This window comes from Nansenia antarctica (assembly GCF_963989245.1).
Source record: "Nansenia antarctica genome assembly, chromosome: 12".
Taxonomy (NCBI): domain Eukaryota; kingdom Metazoa; phylum Chordata; class Actinopteri; order Argentiniformes; family Microstomatidae; genus Nansenia; species Nansenia antarctica.
Genome location: NC_137682.1, coordinates 27,923,706 through 27,947,634, shown reverse-complemented (window position 1 = coordinate 27,947,634; position 23,929 = coordinate 27,923,706). Strand labels below are relative to the sequence as shown.

General features: G+C 42.1%; 2 protein-coding genes across 2 annotated transcripts in view; both read right to left on the bottom strand.

Moving 5' to 3' along the window:
* Nucleotides 1–9,889, bottom strand: part of brwd1 (bromodomain and WD repeat domain containing 1) — a 39,584-nt gene extending 29,695 nt beyond the window's left edge. Inside the window, exons 1-14 of the mRNA XM_080542694.1 lie at nt 9,814–9,889; nt 9,645–9,703; nt 9,504–9,533; nt 9,221–9,280; nt 8,254–8,404; nt 7,695–7,793; nt 7,360–7,520; nt 7,053–7,274; nt 6,675–6,775; nt 6,449–6,519; nt 6,106–6,206; nt 4,708–4,748; nt 4,452–4,553; nt 1,639–1,792 (exon numbers count right to left, since the gene is read on the bottom strand). Coding sequence (XP_080398820.1) covers nt 1,639–1,792; nt 4,452–4,553; nt 4,708–4,748; nt 6,106–6,206; nt 6,449–6,519; nt 6,675–6,775; nt 7,053–7,274; nt 7,360–7,520; nt 7,695–7,793; nt 8,254–8,404; nt 9,221–9,280; nt 9,504–9,533; nt 9,645–9,703; nt 9,814–9,850 — 1,389 coding nt within the window. The 5' untranslated portion in view covers nt 9,851–9,889. The remainder of the gene's footprint in view (nt 1–1,638; nt 1,793–4,451; nt 4,554–4,707; nt 4,749–6,105; nt 6,207–6,448; nt 6,520–6,674; nt 6,776–7,052; nt 7,275–7,359; nt 7,521–7,694; nt 7,794–8,253; nt 8,405–9,220; nt 9,281–9,503; nt 9,534–9,644; nt 9,704–9,813) is intronic.
* Nucleotides 9,890–11,514: 1,625 nt separating this feature from the next.
* Nucleotides 11,515–16,778, bottom strand: LOC308168336 (uncharacterized protein). The gene is made up of 6 exons (XM_080542888.1): nt 16,688–16,778; nt 15,370–15,393; nt 15,235–15,264; nt 15,099–15,143; nt 14,854–14,994; nt 11,515–13,272 (listed from the first exon to the last, which is right to left on the bottom strand). The coding sequence occupies exons 1-6, from the start codon at nt 16,703–16,705 to the stop codon at nt 13,189–13,191; spliced, it is 342 nt and encodes a 113-aa protein (XP_080399014.1). The 5' UTR covers nt 16,706–16,778; the 3' UTR covers nt 11,515–13,188.
* Between the last annotated feature and the right edge of the window lie 7,151 nt (nt 16,779–23,929).

Here is a 23,929-nt window from a genome sequence, read left to right as displayed (position 1 = left end):
TGTGGACAACACCTGGCACTGCTCATCACCTGCCTAATACCATCCCTACAGTGAAGGATGGTGGTGGCAGCATCATGCTGTGGGGGTGTTTTTCAGCTGCAGGGACAGGACGACTGGTTGCAATTGAAGGAAAGATGAATGCAGCCAAGTACATTGATATCCTGGACAAAAACCTTTTCCAGAGTGTTCACGACCTCAGAATGGGCCGAAGGTTCACCTTCCAACAAGACAATGATCCCAAGCACACAGCTAAAATAACGAAGGAGTGGTTTCAGAACAACTCTGTGAATGTTCTTGAATGGCCGAGCCAGAGTCCTGACTTAAATCCAATTGAGCATCTCTGGAGAGACCTGAAGATGGCTGTCCACCAACGTTCACCATCCAACCTGACAGAACTGGAGAGGATCTGCAAGGAGGAATGGCAAAAGATTCCCAAATCCAGGTGTGAAAAACTTGTTGGATCATTCCCAAGAAGACTCGTGGCTGTATTGGCTCAAAAAGGTGCTTCTACTCAATACTGAGCAAAGGGTCTGAATACTTATGGCCATGTGATATTTCAGTGTTTATTTTGTAATAAATCTGCAAAAATGTCTACAAGTCTGTGTTTTTCTGACAATATTGGGTGCTGTGTGTGCATGAACGAGGAAAGAAATGAAATTAATTGATTTGAGCAAATCTTGAACTGTCATGAGTCTATCAACAAAGAAAATGCTATCAAAATAAAAGTACCCATGGAAGAGCTGTCAAAATATACAGCTTTCAAAATAAATGTAGTATAGAGATACAGATAAATACAGCATTACATTTGCGTATCCACAGACAGTGGCACTGGACAAACACTTCAGGCTTTTATTATATTTATGACGGTATTATTTACAAAAATCAAGCGTCACGTGACACACGATTATGCTTCTAAATTGTATTTTTTTTGAGAGACTACATCGTTTACAAAAATCACTTTCATAGCCTCCTCAACTACACATTTATTATATATAGCAATTGATGATTTTGTGATAAATTGTTAAAAATAAAATATATGTATTCTTTTTATTTTGAATTAAAATATATTTTCAGACCCCGGTTTTCGGTTTAACCCAAAAAAACGACCAACTCTACCAGCTTCGCTATCGAAAAGCAAGTCATTTGACAGCACAGCTAAACTCTGTTAGACAAAATTGGTGGTATCACGCTCTGCATCATTTCAAATACACACTAAGATGGAACTTCACTGAAGCTACTCAGGGTTCCACATTAACGGTTGCCCGGGGCAAGTAAAACATTTGTTTGCCGACAGCAACAATGCTGCTGGATCCTGGATCTGTGTATCGGTGTGCAGGAAGAACAACGGACGGCGCAGGCGCCAGACCAGACTAGATGATCGTGGAGTGAAGATATTATTAAAGCTTACGCGCCTGTCCACCTGTCTGTCTTCTTCCTGCACACCGATACACACATCCAGGATCCAGCAGGGTCGTCGCTGTCGCGCAAACAAACCCGGCGAATGTTTTACTGCCCCGGGCGATCAGACAACCGCTAATGTGGAACCCTGCTACTACAGACAGCTAAGAACATACCATGCTGTCTTTGTGATACAGCGTCATTCACTGAAACGTCAGGTAAGGCAATGAGATGTCTTACTTTGAGGATGTGAAGGAGCTGCCCCGTGTGAGAGTTCCACACTTTGAGGAGATGGTTGTTGACTGCCGTGATGACAGTGTTGTCATGGCGATCCCACGCCACCATGGTGACCTTGGACTTGAAGAAGCTTTCATCAGTGGTTGTCGGTTCAGAGCTGAAGAGAGAGAGAGAATGAGTCAAGGAGCAGACACCAGACTGTGTGGATACCAAGTGTTTCCCACAGGGTTGTGTGAGACTGTGGTGGGTGGACCCCGGATCCTCTAGGGGCGTCCAGGGGCAGTGTTTCCTCTACATGCATTTATTGGTGGCGGGCCGCCACGATGGAATTTCCTCCGCCACGAATTGATTCAGTCCACACACACAAAAAAAAAAAAAATTCTCAAAAAAAAAAAAAAAAAGCTGATTAAAATATATCTGATCCTAGATCAGCGCTATAATGGATGTTGACTAAAAGTGCACCTAAATCCACGCCCATCTCTCTCTAACCGCTGATCCAAAATCAGATTAATGACATTCAGTTGACGACGTGACACAAGGGCTCCTGATTGGTCTAAATGTGAACTGTGGTATTATTGTTATTGTGTACAGGCCACCGTAGTGACATCCGGGGGGTATTCCATCAACATCGCTAAAGGGAAAATCCAGGTTTAGTCTGAGAGTTATCAAAAATAAGCCAGGATTTTCCTTTAGCGACGTTGATGGAATACCCCCCAGGTCAGGTGGGCAGGTTACGACGAGACAACAAGAGACCGGTATTGTAGAGCTTACAGAGCGAGTTAAAATAAAGACACTTACATTGAAATACAGAAGGACTCACGTGTATGTTTAATAGAATAACACGATATGGTGTCAGAAGTCCTGTAAGTGAGTGTTAAGAGTTAGATCGGCCGACAAGTGTCATTTGAGCTCGTGACGGTGAGAAGGGAGAAGAAAAGATGGATGCTAATGCTAACGCGGGAGCAGCTGCAGTCCAGAGAACGGCGCCAGTTTCAAGTGCTACGTTAGCAGACATTAGCAAGTCAAAAAACGATTCTTATGTGCCGTCACTTTAGCAACGACACAGTATTGTCAAGGGGAAAAGAAGGGGAGACGATTTTTTTATTGACAACGGAATTACATGCTGGAAAAACATGCAGCTAAAATTCAGGGAACATTTGGACAATAAGAGACACACAGGAGAAGTACGGGAAAACAGGGCTCACGTGGGTCTCATCAAAGGTAAGAGTTTGTTTTCTTTAACTCAGCTGATACTCAGCTGTTTACCGAATGCTCCATCTGACTGTGATTTTACTTCTGTAATGTGGTGGGTTGACATAATTCACGCACGGAACTATAGGTTGAGACTATTGTTCCGTCCGTAGTACCCAAGTTGTTTAGACTGTTCTATTTACTGCTTGAGTGTGTTGTTGACAATCGTTCATGTCCTTCATTAAACGTTTAGCTTTGTCATTTGATACGCCGCCTACGACTACCATCTCTCTGCACTACAGTAAACAGTTAATCAGTAACGTTAGCCGCTTTTGTGCTCATGTAGGCCTACTTCGTATTATATTATAGCTGATGATCTTTGTGTGTGTATGTGACTGTCAGTCACAAGTTTATATTCTGTATATTCATTTATTTTTTATTTTTGGCCATCCTCTAGATTTGGCTGTGATTTAAAAAAAAAATTAAAAAAAAAAAAAAAATTGTTGTTTTGAGCGCGCGTGCGCGTTTCATGCGCGTGCACGCGAAAAAATCGCGCGGTCACGGCCACCCGCCACCATTGTAAAAATTCCTGGAAGAAACACTGAGGGGCAATGGTCCCCCTGAAGAAAATGTGAACCATCAATCTGGTGCCCTTTGAGAGCACAATGAAGAGGCTAGATCTATGAAGAACGTTGTGCTCTTGTAAACAATTTAATCATGAACACATTGTGTAGATATGAATTGTCATGACACAACAAAAAGGTCACACCCACAAAGCATGGTAAACGAGTTCAATGCAGTTCACAAATCGACAAAACACAAAATTGATATGGGTGTGGGCCTTTCGTTTTTTTGTCTTCTCTCAAAGGTTCATTTGTCACCTCTCACGTTCCCTGGCAACCATTAGCTGGCTACATTATCAGCACCACAGCCACCACATACATAGTGTTGGAGCAAGTTTGTGGTCTCGGAGCAGCACGCTCACTCGCGGATCGCGGCTGCGCGAGAATGTATGTATGTGTTACGGTACATGTGGGAATACGGTACATGTGGGAAAACTAGGGTTAGGGTTAGGTGCTACGGTGCTAGGGTTAAGGTTAGGGTTAGGGTTAGGGGTAGGGGTAGGGGTAGGGTTAGGGTTAGGATTACGGTTAGGGTTAGACATGCCAGCATGTACCAAGTCGACGTAGCACCCAACCCTAGTTTTCCCACATGTACCGTATTCCCACATGTACCGTAACACATACATACATTCTCGCACAGCCGCGATCCGGAGAGTGAGCGTGCTGCTCCGAGACCACAAACTTGCTCCAACACTTTCCCCCGACAGCGCGAGCGAGTTTCTCGCTCCCTTTACACGCTGTGCGCAGAAATATAGAAGAAGTCTAAAGTGTGTGAGCGTGCGAGCTTACAGCAGCAGGGTGGGAGTGAGACAAGTTTTGCTGAAGCAACGGTGCAAAACACAACGTTAGAGATCCTTTATGTTATTATGAGAAGTGTCCAAATATTTTCGGTTTGTTATGAATCTGTGGCAGGACAAATTAGACTGTGGTGAGCCGCATTAGGTAATTCATGGGAGACACTGGATACACACCGCGATGTTGAAAAGCCATGAATAGCCTTACCCTGGTAGAGTAGCAGACATGTTGAGTAGAATGCTTCTCCATTGCTGACGCTGATGTAGCCTCCAGATCCGTGCTGTGCCGTCACGACTACCACTCACAAACCTGAGAGACATGGTGAAACTGGTCACGACTACCACTCACAAACCTGAGAGACATGGTGAAACTGGTCTTGAGCTTTAGACAATTATCTTTGAAAAAGTAAAATAGTTGGTTTAAGTTTAAAGGCGGGCTTTTAAACGGAACACATTAACCATACCTTTCTCCTGAATGGCAAAATTGGATGCTGTCAACTTTGTCCTAGAAAAAAAAGTAGAGATGCGGACAGTATTACAATCCAATAGTATACTAGTGCTGTCAATCAATAAACTTTTGTAATCAAGTTAATCACAATAATAGGCTGATTAATCACAAGTTTAAAATGACACGTTTAAAATTACTTGTATTTTGGGGGGGAGGGATAAAGAAATGCATGACAAACTGGTTAGAGGAATCCGAGTTTAAGGTTGGGTTGCACCAACATTTTCAATTCATCCTGGTTTAGGCTTAATCCAGGCTTAGTAAATCCAGGCTTAAACTAGGTTTAAACTTAATCAGACGCATTGCACATCATTTTAATCTGCCAAACTTTAAACTGCCAAACCTCAGACTGCACAGATACACTGCACCCGCCTGTTCTCCGCCTGAATTCTAGTCGGTTGAACCAAGCCCTATCGGCAAAACGTTGTTTCCGCTCAGTCTTGAACCAGAGATCTCCGGAGTCAGGAAAAGTTACTCTGAAACTCCCTTAACTTTTCCCCATTCATTGTCATGGTAGGCCTTACAATAAAGTATTCTATCTTAGACCACTGGTTGGCTTTGTGGACTCCAGTCTGATAAGATGTGTCTTTACGTCTCGCTAATGTCTTACTTTCAGAATTTTTTTTCTTCTTCAAATCAATCACTAAATCGATCACTGTTATTTTCATTCTCAAATTGCTATCACAGAATACAGTATACTTTTATACTTAAGCTCCTACATAAACTAAAGCCCAGTTTATGCTTCTGCGTAAAATCGACGGCGTAGGCTACAGCGTAGCTTGCGTAGGCCCGCGTAGCCTTGCGTAGGCTACGCCGTCGATTGACGCGCACCTCTCCAAACAGAGTTGGTTCAAAGATCCGTCTTGTTGTTGAATGACCCCAACACTCATCAGTGATTGGTCAGTGGTCCACTGAACGAATACTACAGTGTATGTCCACCGTATTTCATATTTAGTAACATATAAGCAGTGAGCACCGTATTTTATATTACCGGGGAAAAAAAGGGATGTCAGAAGCAGTTGGAACCCATGCCTCCAGAGGAGATTGCAACCTGAACCCAGCATCATGATCTTTGTTAGTTAGTGGAGGTTCTGTAATGGAATTGTAAACTGACTTCCGTCTTATGGCTGTAGTTCTAATATGTATATATCTTGGTAATATGATTAATTTGCGTAAAAAAATTAAGGCGTTATGGTTTCCAGCGTTAACATCGACAGCCCTAGTATATACATTTTCTTAAAGACTGAATTGAAGTTTAATGGGAAGCTATGGAAAGTCATATCCTCTCCTCGTGTTCAGCATGTTGCTTCTATGCTATGTTGCACATTTATCTGTTCTTCAAACCCGGGGATCTTACCGTGTGTGCATCAAGCTCAGAAATTTTTTCCGGGTTCCCACATCCCAGGTAATATATTCTTATGATATCGTCAGTACTCCCCGTCGCTAAGAACATTCCACCTAAAATATATTCCAAAACAAAAAAAAAGAGTATAAATGATGGTCCGAAGACGTTAATCACAATATATTTATTGACTAAAATGTTCATCTCCATGTTTAAATGTTCTTATAACGGTTATAAACTGGTCAATAAACGGAATAACCACTCCATCTAAAACATTTTAAGACATGTTGCAATTTCAAATTTCTGGATAACGACCCTATTGACATGACTTGACAGCCTTTTATTTGTTTTACCTTACCTGGACTGAATGAGGAGCACAACCCCTGCACCCCTGGCCTGGGTCGCTCTGTAAACTTGTGCGGACGATCACTTCACAAATGGAATAGAAATGTTTTAGACTTTGGATTTTCACATAGCTTTGTCACATCACTTAGCTCTGTCCTACAAAACAATTAGTTATTGTTTTTAAAAACAAATTGTCATTAAACACACCATTTTCAGGATGTTACATTAATTAAACTAACCTGAAATTTATGTTATTGACATCCCACTGCCAAAAGCAGACTGTTGCATCAGTTCCAGTGGACACCATGTATCTTTTTGAGCCCTTGGCAAATGGTGAAAACTAAGGACAGATGCCATTCAATCAGTTAAACACCATTATGAAGATCATTAATGCATGATAGTTGTTTTAATTAGCTGTAAAAAAAATGGTATTAGAGTAAATAACACTATATGACACTGTTGCATTAATAGTAGCATACATAGGAAAACAGCATTATATATTTGTCCATGCATATTTCAACTTTTCTATAATTCTGGAGTGTAAATGACACCATAAATGGTATAACGGTATACTAATGTATACAAAGGTAGTGTATAAATGGTCTTCAAGGCCCCACCTGTAAAGAGGTAATGGATCCACTGTGTCCCTGTAGTACAGCTACAGGGGCACAGGTACGAAGGCACCACACTCGGATGGTTTTGTCACAACTGCCCGCCCCAATTAAAGTGTTCTCAAAGCTGACAGCCAGATCAGAGATCTCTGCAGAATGTCCTCGCAGGGTGGAATGAAGGCGCCCGTCAAATGAAGACCATATCTTCACCAAACAGTCGTCTGAGCCCTTCAAAAACAGGTTTGAAAAAGTAAATCAAATGTGCCTCAGGAAAGCAATGTTTCATGAGCTTGATCTCTGTGGTCCAACTCACAGTGAATATCCTGAGACCGGTTCGATCAAATGCAATGCAGTAGACTGCAGAGAGATGACCCAGAATCCGCCTGTGCATGTGCATGAGCTGATAGTTGCTCACAGGGTTGACAGTACTGAACCGCTGGGTACCTGTTAACTCCCTTCCTCTGTGCACCTCCACTGTGAATGACACAGCAGTCATGATTACAGAGGACACACACATGTAAGAACAGCATGATAATACACAAGTTAACATCTAAAATACAGTTAAGTTATACCTTATATAGAAAAAATGAACTTGATAAAAAAATGAACAGATATGAATCTTATAATCCTTTACCAGGGAATACACACCTAAATTTGGAGGGTTCTTGCAGCTCAAAGGCCACTCTGGGGGTCTGCCTCTATGAAGGGCTGCATATGATGAGCCTTTCCACCGAACATTGCCGCAATCTGGAACAGATGGGAAAAGTGTTCAATCTTTCAATCTAATAACTTCAACAATTCAGTCTAATAACTTCATTTCAATCCCTGCAAATAAAGATGTGTAACATTCTATGTCAAGTTGTCCATTTAGCTGTGTATTAAAAATGGTCACAACATTTTACTGACACGTTAATTATTTGGTAATTGCAAGTTGAGTGACAAATGAACAGTCCTTTTTCCACTTGTGTAACAACACAAATTGTTCCACTCCAATATTATGCAATTACAGTGTGCTGGCATATTATTACAATATTGTCACTACTAGAATAATTACAATGTTACTACACAGTACAGGGCAACTTAATGTTAAGTGTGACCAAATTAAGTATGTGTAGCACACTTATACTATATAGTATGTATTGAATGTATACTGTACAAGTATGCAACAAAGCGCAGGTACATTGCATCTTAAAAGAAAGATCTGCACCTTTTGATGTTCGGAGTAAGGACTGCCTCCCAGTTCCCAGGAGAGAATGTACGCCTGGTATACAGGACGGAACCTCTTTGTCCAGAATCGGCCCAATCTGCTTACACATCTGCAGCAGATGGTCTGGGGCAACATGTCTGTTGGCCGCAACCTACGAGGCCAAGCAATGTCTTAATGAGGCGCAGAACAGTGAATCTATCTTCCATCTAAACTTAACCATTCAGCCTCCATTCCATTATTCTAAACCATCTCACAGTGCAAATACTTAAGTGTTAATGGCGAGACCAGGCATCATAATAAAACTACTGTGGCAGCCACTAATCTTTTAGACAATGACATGATGTCTGATTCCCTAACCAACTTCAGAACACTGTCAGCCATAACGACAGGACTGCTGACAAAAAAATAAACTGCAATGCAAGTTATTTTATGCAGTTAAACAGTCAAACAGCATTTAATTCATCACGGGAAAGGGGCATTTCGACTACTGTTGCATCATAAAATATTAAAATAAGATATCATTGAGGGTTTTATAATAACTCTGCTTCATGTACATTTGATCCCATGGCAGTGTTTTATGCAAAACATATTCCTTATTCTAACCAATCACAACACAGGTCACAAGCAAAAGAACGGAACGACAGCGTTCCTAGGCCGCGGATTGGCCCGTAGAGGTATAATGACGTCACAGAAGCCCCGGAGGCTCCACCCTATCCGCAGGAGAACAGTAACATATTATAAATGATATGCTTTATCAAATTCACTTTTTTGTAGACAGTGTCCATCCTTCCAAATAAACTACGACAAGCCCCCCGTCGTTAGTTAATATCCCATCACTAGGCCAACACAAGATAACGCAACAGCGTTGCAACAGGACAAAGAGTAAACAAGCACAGTGTTACGGTCACTCAACAATAACAGGCTGTTCGTTATGAGTTGACATGAATAGATTATTATAGAGTCTTACCAAATCTTCGTATGATCGTGGATGTTCATTACCTTCCCAGTCTAATCTGCAGGGTAAAAGCTTCATAAAGAAAAAAAGAAAAAATAATAATGTTTCAGTTGAATATTCACAAGAGTGTGCTGGAAATACTACTATAAATATAAATTCAGTTAGTAAAACGTGTGATGTCAAAGGGACTCTCAGAGAAGCATTAAAACATTAAAAGTAGAGTGAGCGAAGCAACTTTGCGGTTCCGTCCAGCTGGGACACATGCAGGCACGGTGGCCCGGCGCTGAATACACACCTGATATTCCTCTAGTTCACCCGCTAGAACCTGAAACAGATGTACATTCGTGTTTCAGATGAGTTAATTGAGTTCAGTTTGCCAAACAATGTGAATCAGTAGAAATGACTTGATCAATAAGACACGGCACGGCCAGCTCACCTCCGCCGCTCTCCGACACGGACCCGTGGTTAGAAAACGAGAGATCAAGTAATACAGCTCTGCGAATAAACACGATAAAACATTAACGCAAACGTTGATTGCAATTAAACCCGATCGTTGCAAATCTCTAGCAAATGAGCAATGCATTAGGCTACTATGTGCACCTTACCCGATTCAAGGAGCGAAATATTCCGATTTTTGGCCATTGAATCGGCCGTGTAATTTGATGGGTGGACAATTTTACAACAACTTTATGACTAGTGAGAGTATGAAATATTTATTTAATTGGGGTTCCAGTGCTCTGACCCCCCTCCACGGTGTCTCTCGCCGCTCTCTGTCTCAGCCTGTCTGTGTTCAGGTCGCCATCGGGAGGACCAGGCCTCAGCCAGACGGTTACTTCCGCCCGGGCGCGAATTTGCGGAACCTAGGATGGTAGGGGAAGGTAGGGCAATACCGCTACCTGATTGGTTGGCGAAGCAGGGAAGGTAGGGCAATACCGCTATCTGATTGGTTGGCGGCCAACCAATCAGGTAGCGGTATTGCCCTGCCTTCCCCTACCATCCTAGGTTTCGCAAATTCGCCGCCCCCACAGAGGAAACAGGGGGTGGGGGAGGACATGGACATCACTGCTGCAACAAAGACAAAGACAAGCACGCTAACTACATGCAAACAACAATACATTTTTAAATAAACGTGAAGCTTTTATTCACATATACACCAAGACAGCTTTCCATAGACGTTAAATGATAGTTTAGAGGACCGTTTCGTTGTGTTTCCTTCGACAAGGTCGAGAGTCTTGTGGGTGACGTCATCATATGTGATGGCGACAGAGACACATAATCTTGTTCATGTCATCTCTCTTCCTTTTCTTTTTCTGGTGATTTTGTTGTTGTTGTTGTTGTTGTTGCACATACTTTTCCCGTGTGCCTGTCTCGTTTTCAAAGAAAGGGAAAACATCCTTTTGTTATGTTGTATTATTGTTGACACCTATGCAATATCCTGGACATATCAATAGAGACAGAGCAATGTCTGCGCTCTTGTAATCAAACACACACACACACACACACACATCGCCAGTTCGTGAGCTTAGAATGATAAGGTTCTATCTCCGTTTAGAATGATAAGGTTCTATCTCCGTTTAGAATGATACGGTTCTATCTCCGTTTAGAATGATAAGGTTCTATCTCCGTTTAGGGCAGTTCAGAGATATTGAGCGTCAACGTTTTTACATTCCATTATGTTTTGTGAGATTGATTGATTGATTGAAAACTTTATTAGAAGATTTGCAGAAGTAGGTACATGAAAGTACATATTACATACAAGGTCAACTAACAGGATAAAAACCCAAGAAAGCCACTGGCTTATTTCAATTGGGCTCCTTGATGGAACCTTAGAATTACTAACTCAAAAATGTCAACTTTTAAAAATAACACCACACAGGCATTAATAAACACCTAATGGATCAGATTATGTAAAACACTCAATTTTGACAAAAATGGAGATAGAACCTTATCTTACCTTAATTCTAACGTCACGAGTTGCGTCTACATTACCAGATAAAAGCACAACTAAGCATAGGTGGAAAGTAACTAACCTACAGGTTATCCATACTTAACCACAATCAATTATGCTCTTTGTATTCTAAAGGCTTTACATTTTGGGCAATTAGAAGACGCCTTTATCCAAAAGCGACTTACAACCAAAAATGTATATTTCATATTATTACAAGAACAAAGTCACACTGCCCTGAGCAGATGGAGTTCTTTATTTTCATGTAGGAATCTGACACACTGTACACATTTCATCCTTACAAAGTCACATGTGAACCAATACTCTTACCCATACACGAGGTAAAATGGTACATGTTGCCCGTCTACCTGTGTAATTGTAACAACTAGTTTCAACATTAACACTTAACATACATAAGATTAATGCATTTGGTAATTTTGTGTTTATCCTTTGCAGTGAAGGATACTAGTTTGTGTGATTTATGGGTTTTGTCTCAAGAGGAAAGAAGACGGACAACCATTTTAACTGTCATGTTTATAACAATCATTACAGACACAGCTACTAAAAACAAACGGAGAAAACTGTACATTGGTACATAAATCCTAAAACCACATGAAAATCTTGCTACTGCTGGTATGTTCACTTAGATTAAGTGAAATTACAGTCATTTGTTTGTTTATCAGTATCCTAAAAGGATAAACTACAACCAGTATGTTTAACACTGTAATGTTGTCATGTTATTAGCTTTGCTAAGAACACATGTATTTATTTAACCATCCTGACAACGTACCATACTGCATATAGAAATTATGAAAACCCTACTTTCACAGAAGCTATACAAATGTTATTGCAATGCCAACACCAAACAGAGACAAAAAACATTTCACATAATGCACAGGCCTGATGATAAAATCCAGTACTATTGAACATGTCTGTGGATTCGTAAAACCGCATGAATAAAAAGAGTTAATATTCGTAGAGCACAACTTAAACAGTAACCCCCATTATAAACAAAACATGGTATTATAGTGTATTACCCACCTCCCCCCAAACCCTTCCCCATACAATACAGGTTACATACACTTTCCCTCATATAGCCCATGGAATGTTAGTCTCAGGCAAACTCTCCCAGTTGAACAACATATTCCTGATATTGGCATGACTGCATGTTATAGACGCAACATGCCCCCCTCCCTCTTTGAAAACAAAACCAGAACATATGTGACAGGGTCTGGGGAAAGAGGTAATATGTCAGGAATTGTCAAGTCGCGCGAAAAAAAGAAAGTGTTTTCTGTTTTTCTTCATATTACGAAAGTTTAAGTGTTGAAGAGCACAATCAATATGGCTAACAACATTTTTAGGATCACTAAATACTTGGAACATGGATTCACAGTATCGTCTGCCGTCCTGCTTTGCATTAGGGTGAGTGTTAGTGGTCCATGTCTTGTAAACAAACGTAAGTTTTAGGACTGTTAAAAAGCAAGGATTGTGTGATTATCTAGTTGTGGTTTTAGCATGTTCATAGTCTATCAGCATGTTTGATGTGCAGATATTAGATAGAGATGTTCTTTGTTGTTAGCTGCTAGCAGCTATCTACCTAGCAAGCACAATGGAGCGCTGACTGTTCTGTATCAGAGCGATTTTCTCTGCTATTTGGTTTGAGGTGTACCAACATTCAAATAAGAATCTTATTCAACTATTTTCAGATTTTAATGTATAACACAATTTGAAAGCAAATATAATGTATAAAACTAAAAAATAACCGTGCCGACTTGGGGACCAAAACACCAGACGTTGTCACATATGAAAAAGAAACATTGACCACACAATGACCATAGCTTTTCTTCTGGAGATGTGTAAGATACAATGGAGTCTTTCTCCAAATGTATTTTTTTTCTTGTTTTTCTTGAAAAAAATGTGTTTCTACAATCACACTACTAAAAAACCTGTTTTTTAAGAAAATAGTTGATAAAAAATATCCTCTGCATTGTACAAGAAAGGAGGTACAGGGAGCGCTGGCGAACGGGTAAAGATGTTACTCTGCCTCCTCCTCATCCTCCTCTTTCTGTTCAGGCTCCTCTGGCTCTTCTGCCTCTGGCTCCTCTGTTGCTGGTGCCTCCTGGAGGAATAAATTACTGACTTAACTTCAGCTATTATATACTTTAATGTGGAGTATAAAAAGCAGTCATTGCCATCGAGGCCCAATCCCATTTACCTTTTTTTACCCCTACCCCTCTTTTTGGAGTGCCACTCGCTTTTTAGCTTGCCACTCGGAACAGAGTTGCAAGTGTGGTTGAAATCTTCCCCTATGAAATGGGATAACCCTTCAAGACCCTGATACGTTATCAGAAGCATCATAGAAAAGCATGGGCACTCGTGATTCGTTCACAACTTAATCAATCAATCGAACAAGTCATAAAATTAAAAAAGAATAATGCTTCATTACCAGGCTAGTTCATGACAGAATAGCGGTGCTCTGTAGGCTAGCAGCCCATGCTCCTACCCTGCCAGTCTGCACTGATATCAGTCTCCAGTTTCCTGCCAATGATTCGCAAAGCGTTTCTGGGATTTTGTATAACCCTCCGTTTGTAACTCCATTCCGTGTGTGTGGATGGCTATGTAGCCCTACCACTTGGCCCTACTCCTACATGAAAACAAGAATTGGGACACCCCTACCCTAAATGTGAACACACAAAATAGAGGGGTAGGGCTCAAATGGAGGGCGAAGGGGTGAATTACATTACACCCCTTGCCCTTCCAATTTAGCCCTATTCCACCATTTTCCACATTCATGCATAGGGCGTCCCGATTATTGTTGGGCTAAATGGGTAGGGCGAAGTGGTAGGGCTACATGGCCCAGCAAACTGAGTTTTTTCAGAGGCACACTCCAAGCCAGAATGGCTTGCGAATCATCGACAAGATAATGTCATACGCACAAGCAACAAAAGAAAAATGTAAATGTAATTATTTTATTCATTAATAAAGATTTCAAAATGATGATAACCATCTTATCTTAGTTCAATGTATTATATACCTTTTCTTTATAACAAGTGTAACAAAAAATATGCTGATGTCTCTAGCTAGCTAGCTAACATTACAACATTGTTTTAAGGCTGATTTGTGCATGACAGTCCCGCATTTTAATATATTTCCATGTCGCAGTTCCCCCCTTTTATAGTATATGACGCCCAAAATGTAACTTAAGTCCAGCAGCGAATTTGCTGCACTTGTTACCTCTCCTCTAATATCAGTGCAGACTGGCAGGGTAGGAACACGGGTTAGTAGCCTACAGAGCACCACTATTCTGTCATGAAGTGGCCTGGTAAGCATTGTTTTTTTTATTACTTATTTGATCGATTGATAGCGCGAAACTTATAAGTTGTGAACGAATCGTGAGCGTCCATGCTTTTCTATGATACTACTGATGACGTACAAGGGTCTTGAAGGGTTGTCCCATTTCATTGGGGAAAATTTCAACCACTACCCCTTGTAACTCTGTTGAAAAAGTGAGGGGCACTCTCGTGGGTCAGGGGTCTTACATTACATTTTCTCTATTTTAAGTTCCCATAAACCATTTCAGAATTATGTGTAGAGAATTTTGGAACATAGGTACTGGAAGATTTTTTCTCTTTCCCGATTTCAAAGGTATATATATATATCAGCAACTGACATAACATTTCAATGAGTCAACAAGCTTTACCTCTTCCTGAGCCTCTGCTTTGGTCTCTCCGTTTTCTGCCGGGGCCTCTTCCTCCTCTGGTTCAGGTTCTTCTTTCTTTTCCTCAGGCTTAGTCTTCTCTACCTCCTTCGCCTTTTTGGGTTTAGCAGCTGACTTCTGTGGCTAAGAAACCCAAACAAAGAACAGATGTATTTCCATGCTTAGAATGCACATTGTGGGGTGATAAAATAAAACAGAATAGTAAAGTAATAACAATAAACATGTACCTTCGCCTTTGCCTTGGGCTCTGACTTTGCCTTGGGCTCTGGTTTCTGCAAAAAATAATGAATATCATATTTTTAATGTCAAATATGAAATTAAAACAGCACCTATTTACATGACCATGAACTAGAGTGAACTTACAGCAGACAACCTCTGGGATCGCCTTTTTGGCTGGTGAAAAAAAAGAAAAAAGTTGCATCAGTTACAGCAGAGAAATATGTGAGCACAATCACAACTATAAAATAAAAAAAACTCATGAGACCCTGAAATACTCACCTCCACTTCGGTGTCATTACGAGTCTGTGTGGGAAGAAAGAAGAAGAGGAAAGAAATGAGTAAACCAAGAACAACAACCCCACATTCATGAGTTGGAAAAGTGGGTGTGTAGTGCTAGGGGGGATGGGCTCACATGTTGTACCCCCCCCCCCCCCATGTTAAAGTGGCATTATGTAATCTAAAATCGGGTGGGGGAAGGGAAGCCATATGGCCTTTTTTTATTGTCAAGGTGCAGGACGAAGCCAGGCCTAGGTAGAAAACGAGCATGTTAATCACAAAGTGATATCGCTTGAGTTAAGTCTACAGACAAGAACATAGTTACAATAGACAGGGGGGGATATTGCAGTTCTGCCTCCACCGTGCTATTTCACTCAACACACGATGTGTTACATGAACTCAACCAGTTTACTGTATGTTCCCGCCATCAGTGTACTGTATGTTCCCGCCAATGGCGGGAACGTACAGTAAACTGGTTGATATACGACTTTCTACAACACAATGCTCTGAGACATCAGGGGTGGCGCGATGTCGACCAATATTTAGTTGCATAACATAACATGCAACATCCAGTTTAATGAAAACAACGTCTAGGAAAGCGCACGATATCCATACAACACGTCAATGTGATCACAAGCCGTTCAACCTCATGTTTATTATTTTTGATTTTCAAATACATAGGGTCATTTATTTGCCCCCATCGACCGATGCATATCGTGTGCACGGGTCTGCCATGACACCCCAACTTTAGCCTAGCTAGCCAGCCTCCGTTCTGGGCTGTAGCCTACCCTCCCTAGGCTCAGAGGACTCAGCCAGAACCATCACATTAGGCTTCACTGCACACACACAGGACAATACACGATGCCATGCACATCAAACTGCTGAACTACACTGAACATTATTGTGAATCTGATCGGATGAGACTACACGTGAGACACAGTAGTTCTCATACGCACACATTTCTGCAATGGAAACATGTCTATAACTGGTGGGTTTACACCCCTTTGTCTGATCTCGTTGACGAGAAGCGTCGTTAAGCTACTTGTATCACCGATTGAAGACATGCATTAAAGAATGGCATACATAATAATGTAAAGTGCACACTGCAGTGCAGAGCGAGTCAGCTCGGGTGTAAAATGGCTAAGTAAAAAGGCGCCACTTCCACATCAACACCGAGACTTCACTGATGGATCAAATGCATCGAAACACGGTTACGCTTTCATGCACACATGCAATTGTTGCACATATTTATAAAACATTTTCCGTGTTAAATGATACACTATGAATTATGTTTAAATTAAATGTACACATTTCAACTTACTTTGCTTCTTTTCGGCATGGTTTCGCTTGTATTGTGCAGAGAGCAGAGCACAGATGAGCCTTGAGCGGATAGTGAGAATGTGTGGAGTGTAAGTCGGTCTGCAGGCCAGTCAGAACACCGTGTCACCAACACAAATGTCCCAGCGTCGGCGGAGGAACCAGCTGGAACCGGATTGGATCTCCCGTCTCTCCATGGTGTTCCTCAACCTGGGGGGTGTTCCATCAACGTCGCTAAAGGAAAATCATGGCTTATTTTTGATAACTTCTCGCGAGATTTATCAGAATATGCCTGGATATTTTTAGGAACTCTCGCGAGACTTGTCAGACTAAACCTGGATTTTCTTTTAGCGATGTTGATGGAATACCCCCCTGACCAGGGCAACTCACGCCCCGCCCCCTGTGGCCCGTGATTGGCTCTCAGGTCTAGGCAGCACATTTTTAAACCATAGCAAGCCACCTGTGTGGGTGAGTCTACATGCCAATCACTCGTTGTTGCTCTCACTTTGTATGCAGGGGGTGGGGAATAGCTGGATTCACCATGATCATGTGAAATATGCTCGTAGGCTTATTACAGTGTTCTCATGTTGTAATCCCGTGGTTGTAAATGCCCCAATAACATATCAGAGGATACTGATTATACACTTACGCCTATTTCACGAAAACAGCCCACGTGGACAATGAGGCATTCTTATATATTTCTACATAACCGTATAGGCCTATGATATGTTTGTTTAGAAACAGTAGCAGGGCTGTTGTTGTTCACATCAGTGTAATCTAATGTCCAAAGGGAACAACTCAGATCCAGTAGGGGTGATGAGTGCGCAGGCCGTGGAAACAAAGGTTGATCAGAAACATGGCGCCTCGGTGCGACTGTTTACTGTCGCTGGGGTCTGTGTTTTTGATCAGTCCTCTTACACTAAACCCGATAGTTTAACCATCTCTGCTTTAACAATTCAGATAACATCAAAAGTCCTGCGAAGTTCTGTCGTGAACATAGATTAGCGGTAACTCAGTTGCTCAAAGGGGAGATATACATTGGGTTATATTATATATATATGATACATCTGATATATATATGATACATCTGTAGTCTATTCCATTGCCCCGGAAGAGATTTCAATGCATTGTTCAGCGACAGTGGCCGTGTTCGAAATGCCATACTCATTGAGTATACCGTAAATCCTCTAATAGCCTTATTTATTTATTTTTTAATTAGTTTTTTCAGATTTTATCCCTTTTTCACCCAATTTGGTAGCCAATTGAACCCAACCTAGCATCCAATTATCCCCTGCCTATTGCGAAGGATCCGCCGCACGACCCCGTGGCCGGCAGTCCCAGAAGAGGCTGCCAGGCAGACTAGCTGACTGGCTCCTCGAGCCCAGCATTCCGGCACCTGTTATTCCGGCACCCCGGGGGCGCTGTTGCGCGACGGATCCTTGTCCGGAAATACTCCTATATGCCGCTCCCCGTGTGTGCCCCAGCCATATCCGGATCTGGCGAGCTGGGATTCGAACCCAGTCCCCGGTGGGCAGCATGCACTAGTGGCCAGTGCTTAGACCGCGACACCACCGCGGGGCCTAATAGCCTTATTGACCGGGGCTTTTATTTACTGAGCCAGAGAGCACCAGGGGGGCTGTTCCACGAAGCGCGATTAGAGATCATCCAGACTAGTTTTGATAATTCGCAATAATTTCAACTCGAGTTCCGTTCCATGAATGTGGCTCAAATAATTTGCTGTTTGGTTGCCATGCAACCAATCCTTCAGAACAAACCTGGTAGCGACCAGGTTTATGGTCTGGTTTAAGTAAGATGTGTGTCCAAAATGTCTCACAGGCGGAAACTAAATCCCGAATGACTGTTCCGGCAAGTGTCTTTTTGGAAATATTAGTTCCCACCTCTTACGAGATAGATAGATAATTTGATATGTTGATAGATAGTGTGTAGATAGATAGATAGTTTGATATAGTGTGATAAAAAATATAGGTATGTGTATCAACCTGCATCAAAAATAGCATAGTGGTGTGTTTGGCACAGCCAGCTAGCAATCTGAAGGTTTCTGGTTTGATCCTTGCCTTGGGAGACAGTGGTTGACTTTAATTGAATGTTTATTTTTTTTACATTTAACCAAAGCCTTCATGCAAATCGATTTACACTAAATACATCTCTCTAAGTAAGTGAATCATCTATCCATCAGTAATCATAAGAAATAATAATCTATGCCAAATCCAGGGTCCAGCTACAATGCTAGAAGAGCATAATTTTACTAGTCAGAAAGGCTTCAAACACCATTTGTAATCATGTCAGTTCTCGTAAATTAGCCTACACCATCATTTTAAACATAAATTTTTTGATTAGATTCAACTTTATTGCTATTGCAGACTACAAGCATCAGACAACGAAATGCAGTAAAAACTGTATGTCAGAAGCGGGATTCGAACCCCTGTCTTAAAACAACACTTTGATCTGATTGCAATGTCCATACATTGAAGAACATGAACAAGCCCACTGTAGACAATTGACTATCATCCCCAAGCACACCCCATGTATACGGACTACTAAATTTTAAGCACACAGACACTTTATTACTGAACTATCTATTATTACTAGTTGCACCACCAGTGTATCTTGTCTTACCTGTAATATTGTCACCTTTATCTTGTATTATCGCTATTGCCTTATGTCTTGTGCTGCAATGTCAGGAACTGAAGCCTAAGAATTTTATTCTCTTACGAGAGTGTTACGTTGTGTAATGCAATCACTAACGTAAAAATAAACTTGAAACATTCATGGCTTTTCTACAATGCACTGATGATCATGAAATGCATCTGGTTAGATGACGAACTGCATTTCCTTGTCTTGGTACTTGTCAATGACAATAAGCTTGAATCTAATCTAATATAAAAGAAAAAAAAACATGATTTAAGATAATAAATACAAAGGGAGATATCTGTTTTTGCAAAACAACCCCTCAAATATGTTGTACAGTTTAATCAGGAATCCTATTTAATTGCAATGCATCTGTAATTATTAAACAATACGTGGATGTTATGACATGTATTATCATAAATAGTAAGGTGAACAGTAGGACGAATCACGTTTAAACTGACTCCATTGTTGAAGCAGTCTGGAACATAGATATTATATAGACGAGAGAAGAGTTTCATCGTACGCAAAGCAAGAACATTTACCAAGATTCTGATTTATAAAACGGTGCGCACGCAAGTGGAATTTGCGGCCCACTCTTCCCACGCCTGCAAGTTTGTTGGCATCGATGTCTGGCTGCCCGTCATGGGTGAGAGTTTGACAGTGCTGTAGCAGCTCTTCTTTTGGCATGCTGGGGAAGTTGAGCAGCACTCAAAACATGTTGTTCACCTCTCCAAGGTTCTGAGATCTCTCATCAAGAGAAGAGACGGCTGTATTCTCTACCACATCAAAAAACGTGGTTTCCGTTTTTCTAAGTGCATCTTGTATAGGCTCATCTGGAGAATCATAACCAATGTGCCTTTTGGTGGTTCTCAACCTCTTTTGTTTGATCACAGCCTCCACATTTATCTCCTCGCACATTTCCTTTGCAGTTGTCTGTGCATCAGAAAATCCAGTGTTTCTGTAGCAGGAGAGGGAATCTCTGGTTTTCTCCAGCAAGTTGACAGCCACATCTAGCTGCATGGAGGGTGACTGCATCAGTTTACTCACATGCTGGATCTGAGTATGAGGATGTCATACCATATGGCTGTACAAATGCAGAAGCGGTAGGATCCAACTTGCTCAGCCAAAGACTGGGCTTCAACTCTCACCACAGGGTCTGCAGTCGTGTCCCTCACCTCCAGAAGAGCCTCTCTGACTTGCCCAGTCTGGTGCCATACTGCCTCAATCCTTTTTATCCTGCTTTCCCATCTGGTCTCTGATCATGATTTCAGAGTGGTTTTGACAAGTTTCAGGAGGATATCCCATCTATGGGTGGAAGCTGAGAAGAGCTTGAATAACTTGGTTAAATACCCAAAGTAGCCAATGGCATCTGATAAGCTTTTAGCAGCATCAGCTACTACCAGATTCAAAGTGTGGGCACCACATGGGACAAAAAAAGCTCTTGAGTTCTGCTGAAGCAACCTTGCCTGAACCTTTATTTTTTTCCCTTCATGTTGGCACCGTTGTCATAAGACTGTCCTCGGCAGTCTTCAAAGGGGATGTTAAGCCTTTCCAGGATCAGAGTTGACTCCTCTGCCACAAGAAAGCCCAAGAAATGTTCTTTGAGTTGTGGTGTGGCGTCTTCTAGTGACTGTGACACTATCCTGACAATGATAGAGAGCTTTTCCTTATGACTCAGATCAGGGGTGCAATCTAAAATAATGGAGAAATACTTGGATGTTATGATCTCTTCCACAATGTTTTCCTGATTGGATTATTTTGCCCAGATAATGTACATGACTGCCAACTCCGTTTTCTATTCTACTGACATGCTGCTTCATCAAAGGATCACATTTGGCCATAAGCTCCACCTCTTTTAGAAAGTTGCCATTGTCTGATTTGTTTAATGTGTCTGTGGACCCCCTTAAAGCCATGTTTCTTTCAGCTAAGGACTGAACTATTGCCACCAATCGAGAGAGAACATCACACCACCTGCTTCTCTCAGCCTCAGCGAGTGCCATCTCTTGTCTGTCTATTGTCAGCCCTTTCGTAAAACGGACCTCCAACTCTTTCCATGCTGCCATGTGGGTATTGTACTCCTGGCTATCCTCATGGATCTGAAGCAAGTGACCTGCATTTTTCCAGTCCTTTAACCCTTCCCTATTCAGTTTGTACTCTCTATTCGAAAACATTTTGCAGCAGAAGCAGTGCAAGCTATCCTCCTTTTTGGAGTACATCAGCCAGCTTCTTTTCTCCGTTGACTAAGGCTGTTAAAATTGTCAATTTGACACCTTCTGCCGTCCTTTTGTTTTGGAAATGTGAAGCAGTTTTTTATTTGGAATGGTCCTCCGTGAACTAACTCTCTTCTTACCTGATCAGTTAGAGGAGATGGCCAGTCAGCAGGCTCTATTGGTGGTGCCTTTATTCCTGATACTGCATCACTGGGCTCTTCTGAGGTGGAGGGGGAGTCCTCGATGGTGCTGTGCATTGTGAGCTTTTTTAAATGAAATGAAACATTATCCAAAAGTCCCAAAAAAGCAGTAAACTGGGGCAGGATGCGCCTAAAGTCAGAGATGCTATACCGTTTCAACAGTAAGACAGGCTAACTATCCATTAGCCTGTCTAGTTGGCTAACCATTAGCAAACGATGCTAGCTAACGTTAGCTAGTAGCACTAACGGTAGCTAACGTTACTATCGTCCAAAAGTAAGCTAGCAAGTTAACATTACACACTGTTGCACTAGACAATTCATTTCATCACATTAACATTACTGTACCTCTGCCCTTTTCATCACATGAACGTTAGTACCTCTGCCCTTTTCACCTTGTTCCTCCTCTATATGTGCGTGGATCAAGGACTTCCTGACCGACCGCCCCCAGAGGGTGCAGGTGGGCCCCCACACCTCCACAGCCCTCAGCCTCAGCACTGGGTCACCCCAGGGCTGCGTGCTAAGCCCCATCCTCTACAACCTCTACACCCACGACTTCACCCCCATCCACCCCAGCAACTACATCGTAAAGTTTGCAGACGACACCACCGTGGTGGGATGTATCTCGGGGGGGGACGAGGCGGCGTACAGGGATGAGGTAGAGCAATTGAGCAAGCTGTGCAAGGTTAACAACCTGCTGCTAAACAAGTCAAAGACCCAGGAATTCATCGTAGACTTCAGGAGGAAAAAGTCCGAGATCCAGCCCCTGCTCATCGACGGAGAGAGCGTGGAGATAGTCTCAACCCTCCGATTCCTGGGACACAACATGCGGGATGACCTGGCCTGGAAGGACAACACTAAAGGCACCATCAAGAGGGCACAACAGCGGCTATACACCCTGAGATGCCTCAGGAAACAACACAATAAGCAGGAGATACTGGTGGCCTTCTACCACGGCGCAGTGGAGAGCATCCTCACCTTCGGCATCTCCAACTGGTTCCACAGCTGCACAACAGCGGAGAGAAACGAGCTACAGAGAGTCGTGAGAACAGCACAGAAGATCACCGGCGCCCCCCTCCCCTCTCTGGAGGAGCTGTACAACACACGCTGTCTCAGGAGGGCCTCCAAGATCTCCAAGGACCCGACCCACCCTGGGCACGTACACTTTGTCAAGCTGCCCTCGAACAGGAGGTACAGGACCCCGGCCGCTAAGACAAACAGACTGAAGGACTGCTTCTACCACAGGACCGTCAAGGCCCTGAACACAGAAAAGGCCTAAGTTCTGGGCCCAGGACAGTCCGGACGGATTGTATGGCAGCTAGTGCTGAGGCACAAACATGTACATTTTCAAGCCTGCAAACTGTGACACTTTAAAATAATGTGAAAAAATACTTTTTGTGCAATATGACAACCCTAGTTGACTATCTGTGCAGTATAGTACAGTGGATTGTGTACATAGCCTTTATTGATGTAAACCAGCTCCTTACCTTCTTGTGATTTTATGCATCTATGCTTTTTCTAAAATGTGTTTTCTTTTTCCTTTCCTAACACCAGGGGAGCCACCCCTCCTAAATTTCGTTGTTTGGTACCTGTACTGTAGCAATGACAAATAAAGTCCATTCCATTCCATTCTTTCCTTCTTCTCCTTCCCTGAGCACCGACCCTGGCGCCCTTAGCATTAGCTTGTACTGCTTATGGGCCGGCTCTGTTCACACAACACAACGTTACCATACTGCCTATGGGCCGGCTCTGTTCACACAACACAACGTTACCGTGGCAAGAGAGGGGGAGAAATCACTGAATCAGCTGGTCGGGCTGCTACAACCTGTTAGAATGGGCGCCTAAATGAGACTCACACGCCCCGCACAGGTACGGTAAGGTTGACGCTACTGGAGACAGGAGCACCTATACTATTAGCTTCTAAAGGGATCGCATTGAAAATTAGTAAATAGAATTTAAATGATATAATTTAAGTCCCATCAACGGAGGACAAAATAAAATAACAACCACAATTCTACTTTATGCACAACTATAATAATAATAATAATAATAATAATAATAATAATAGTAATAATAATAATAAAATACCTACACACTTACACACACATACAGTGCCCTCCACAATTATTGGCACTCATGGTAAAGATAATAATAGGCATTATTAAAAATGCTCCTTTTGGTGAATTAGCT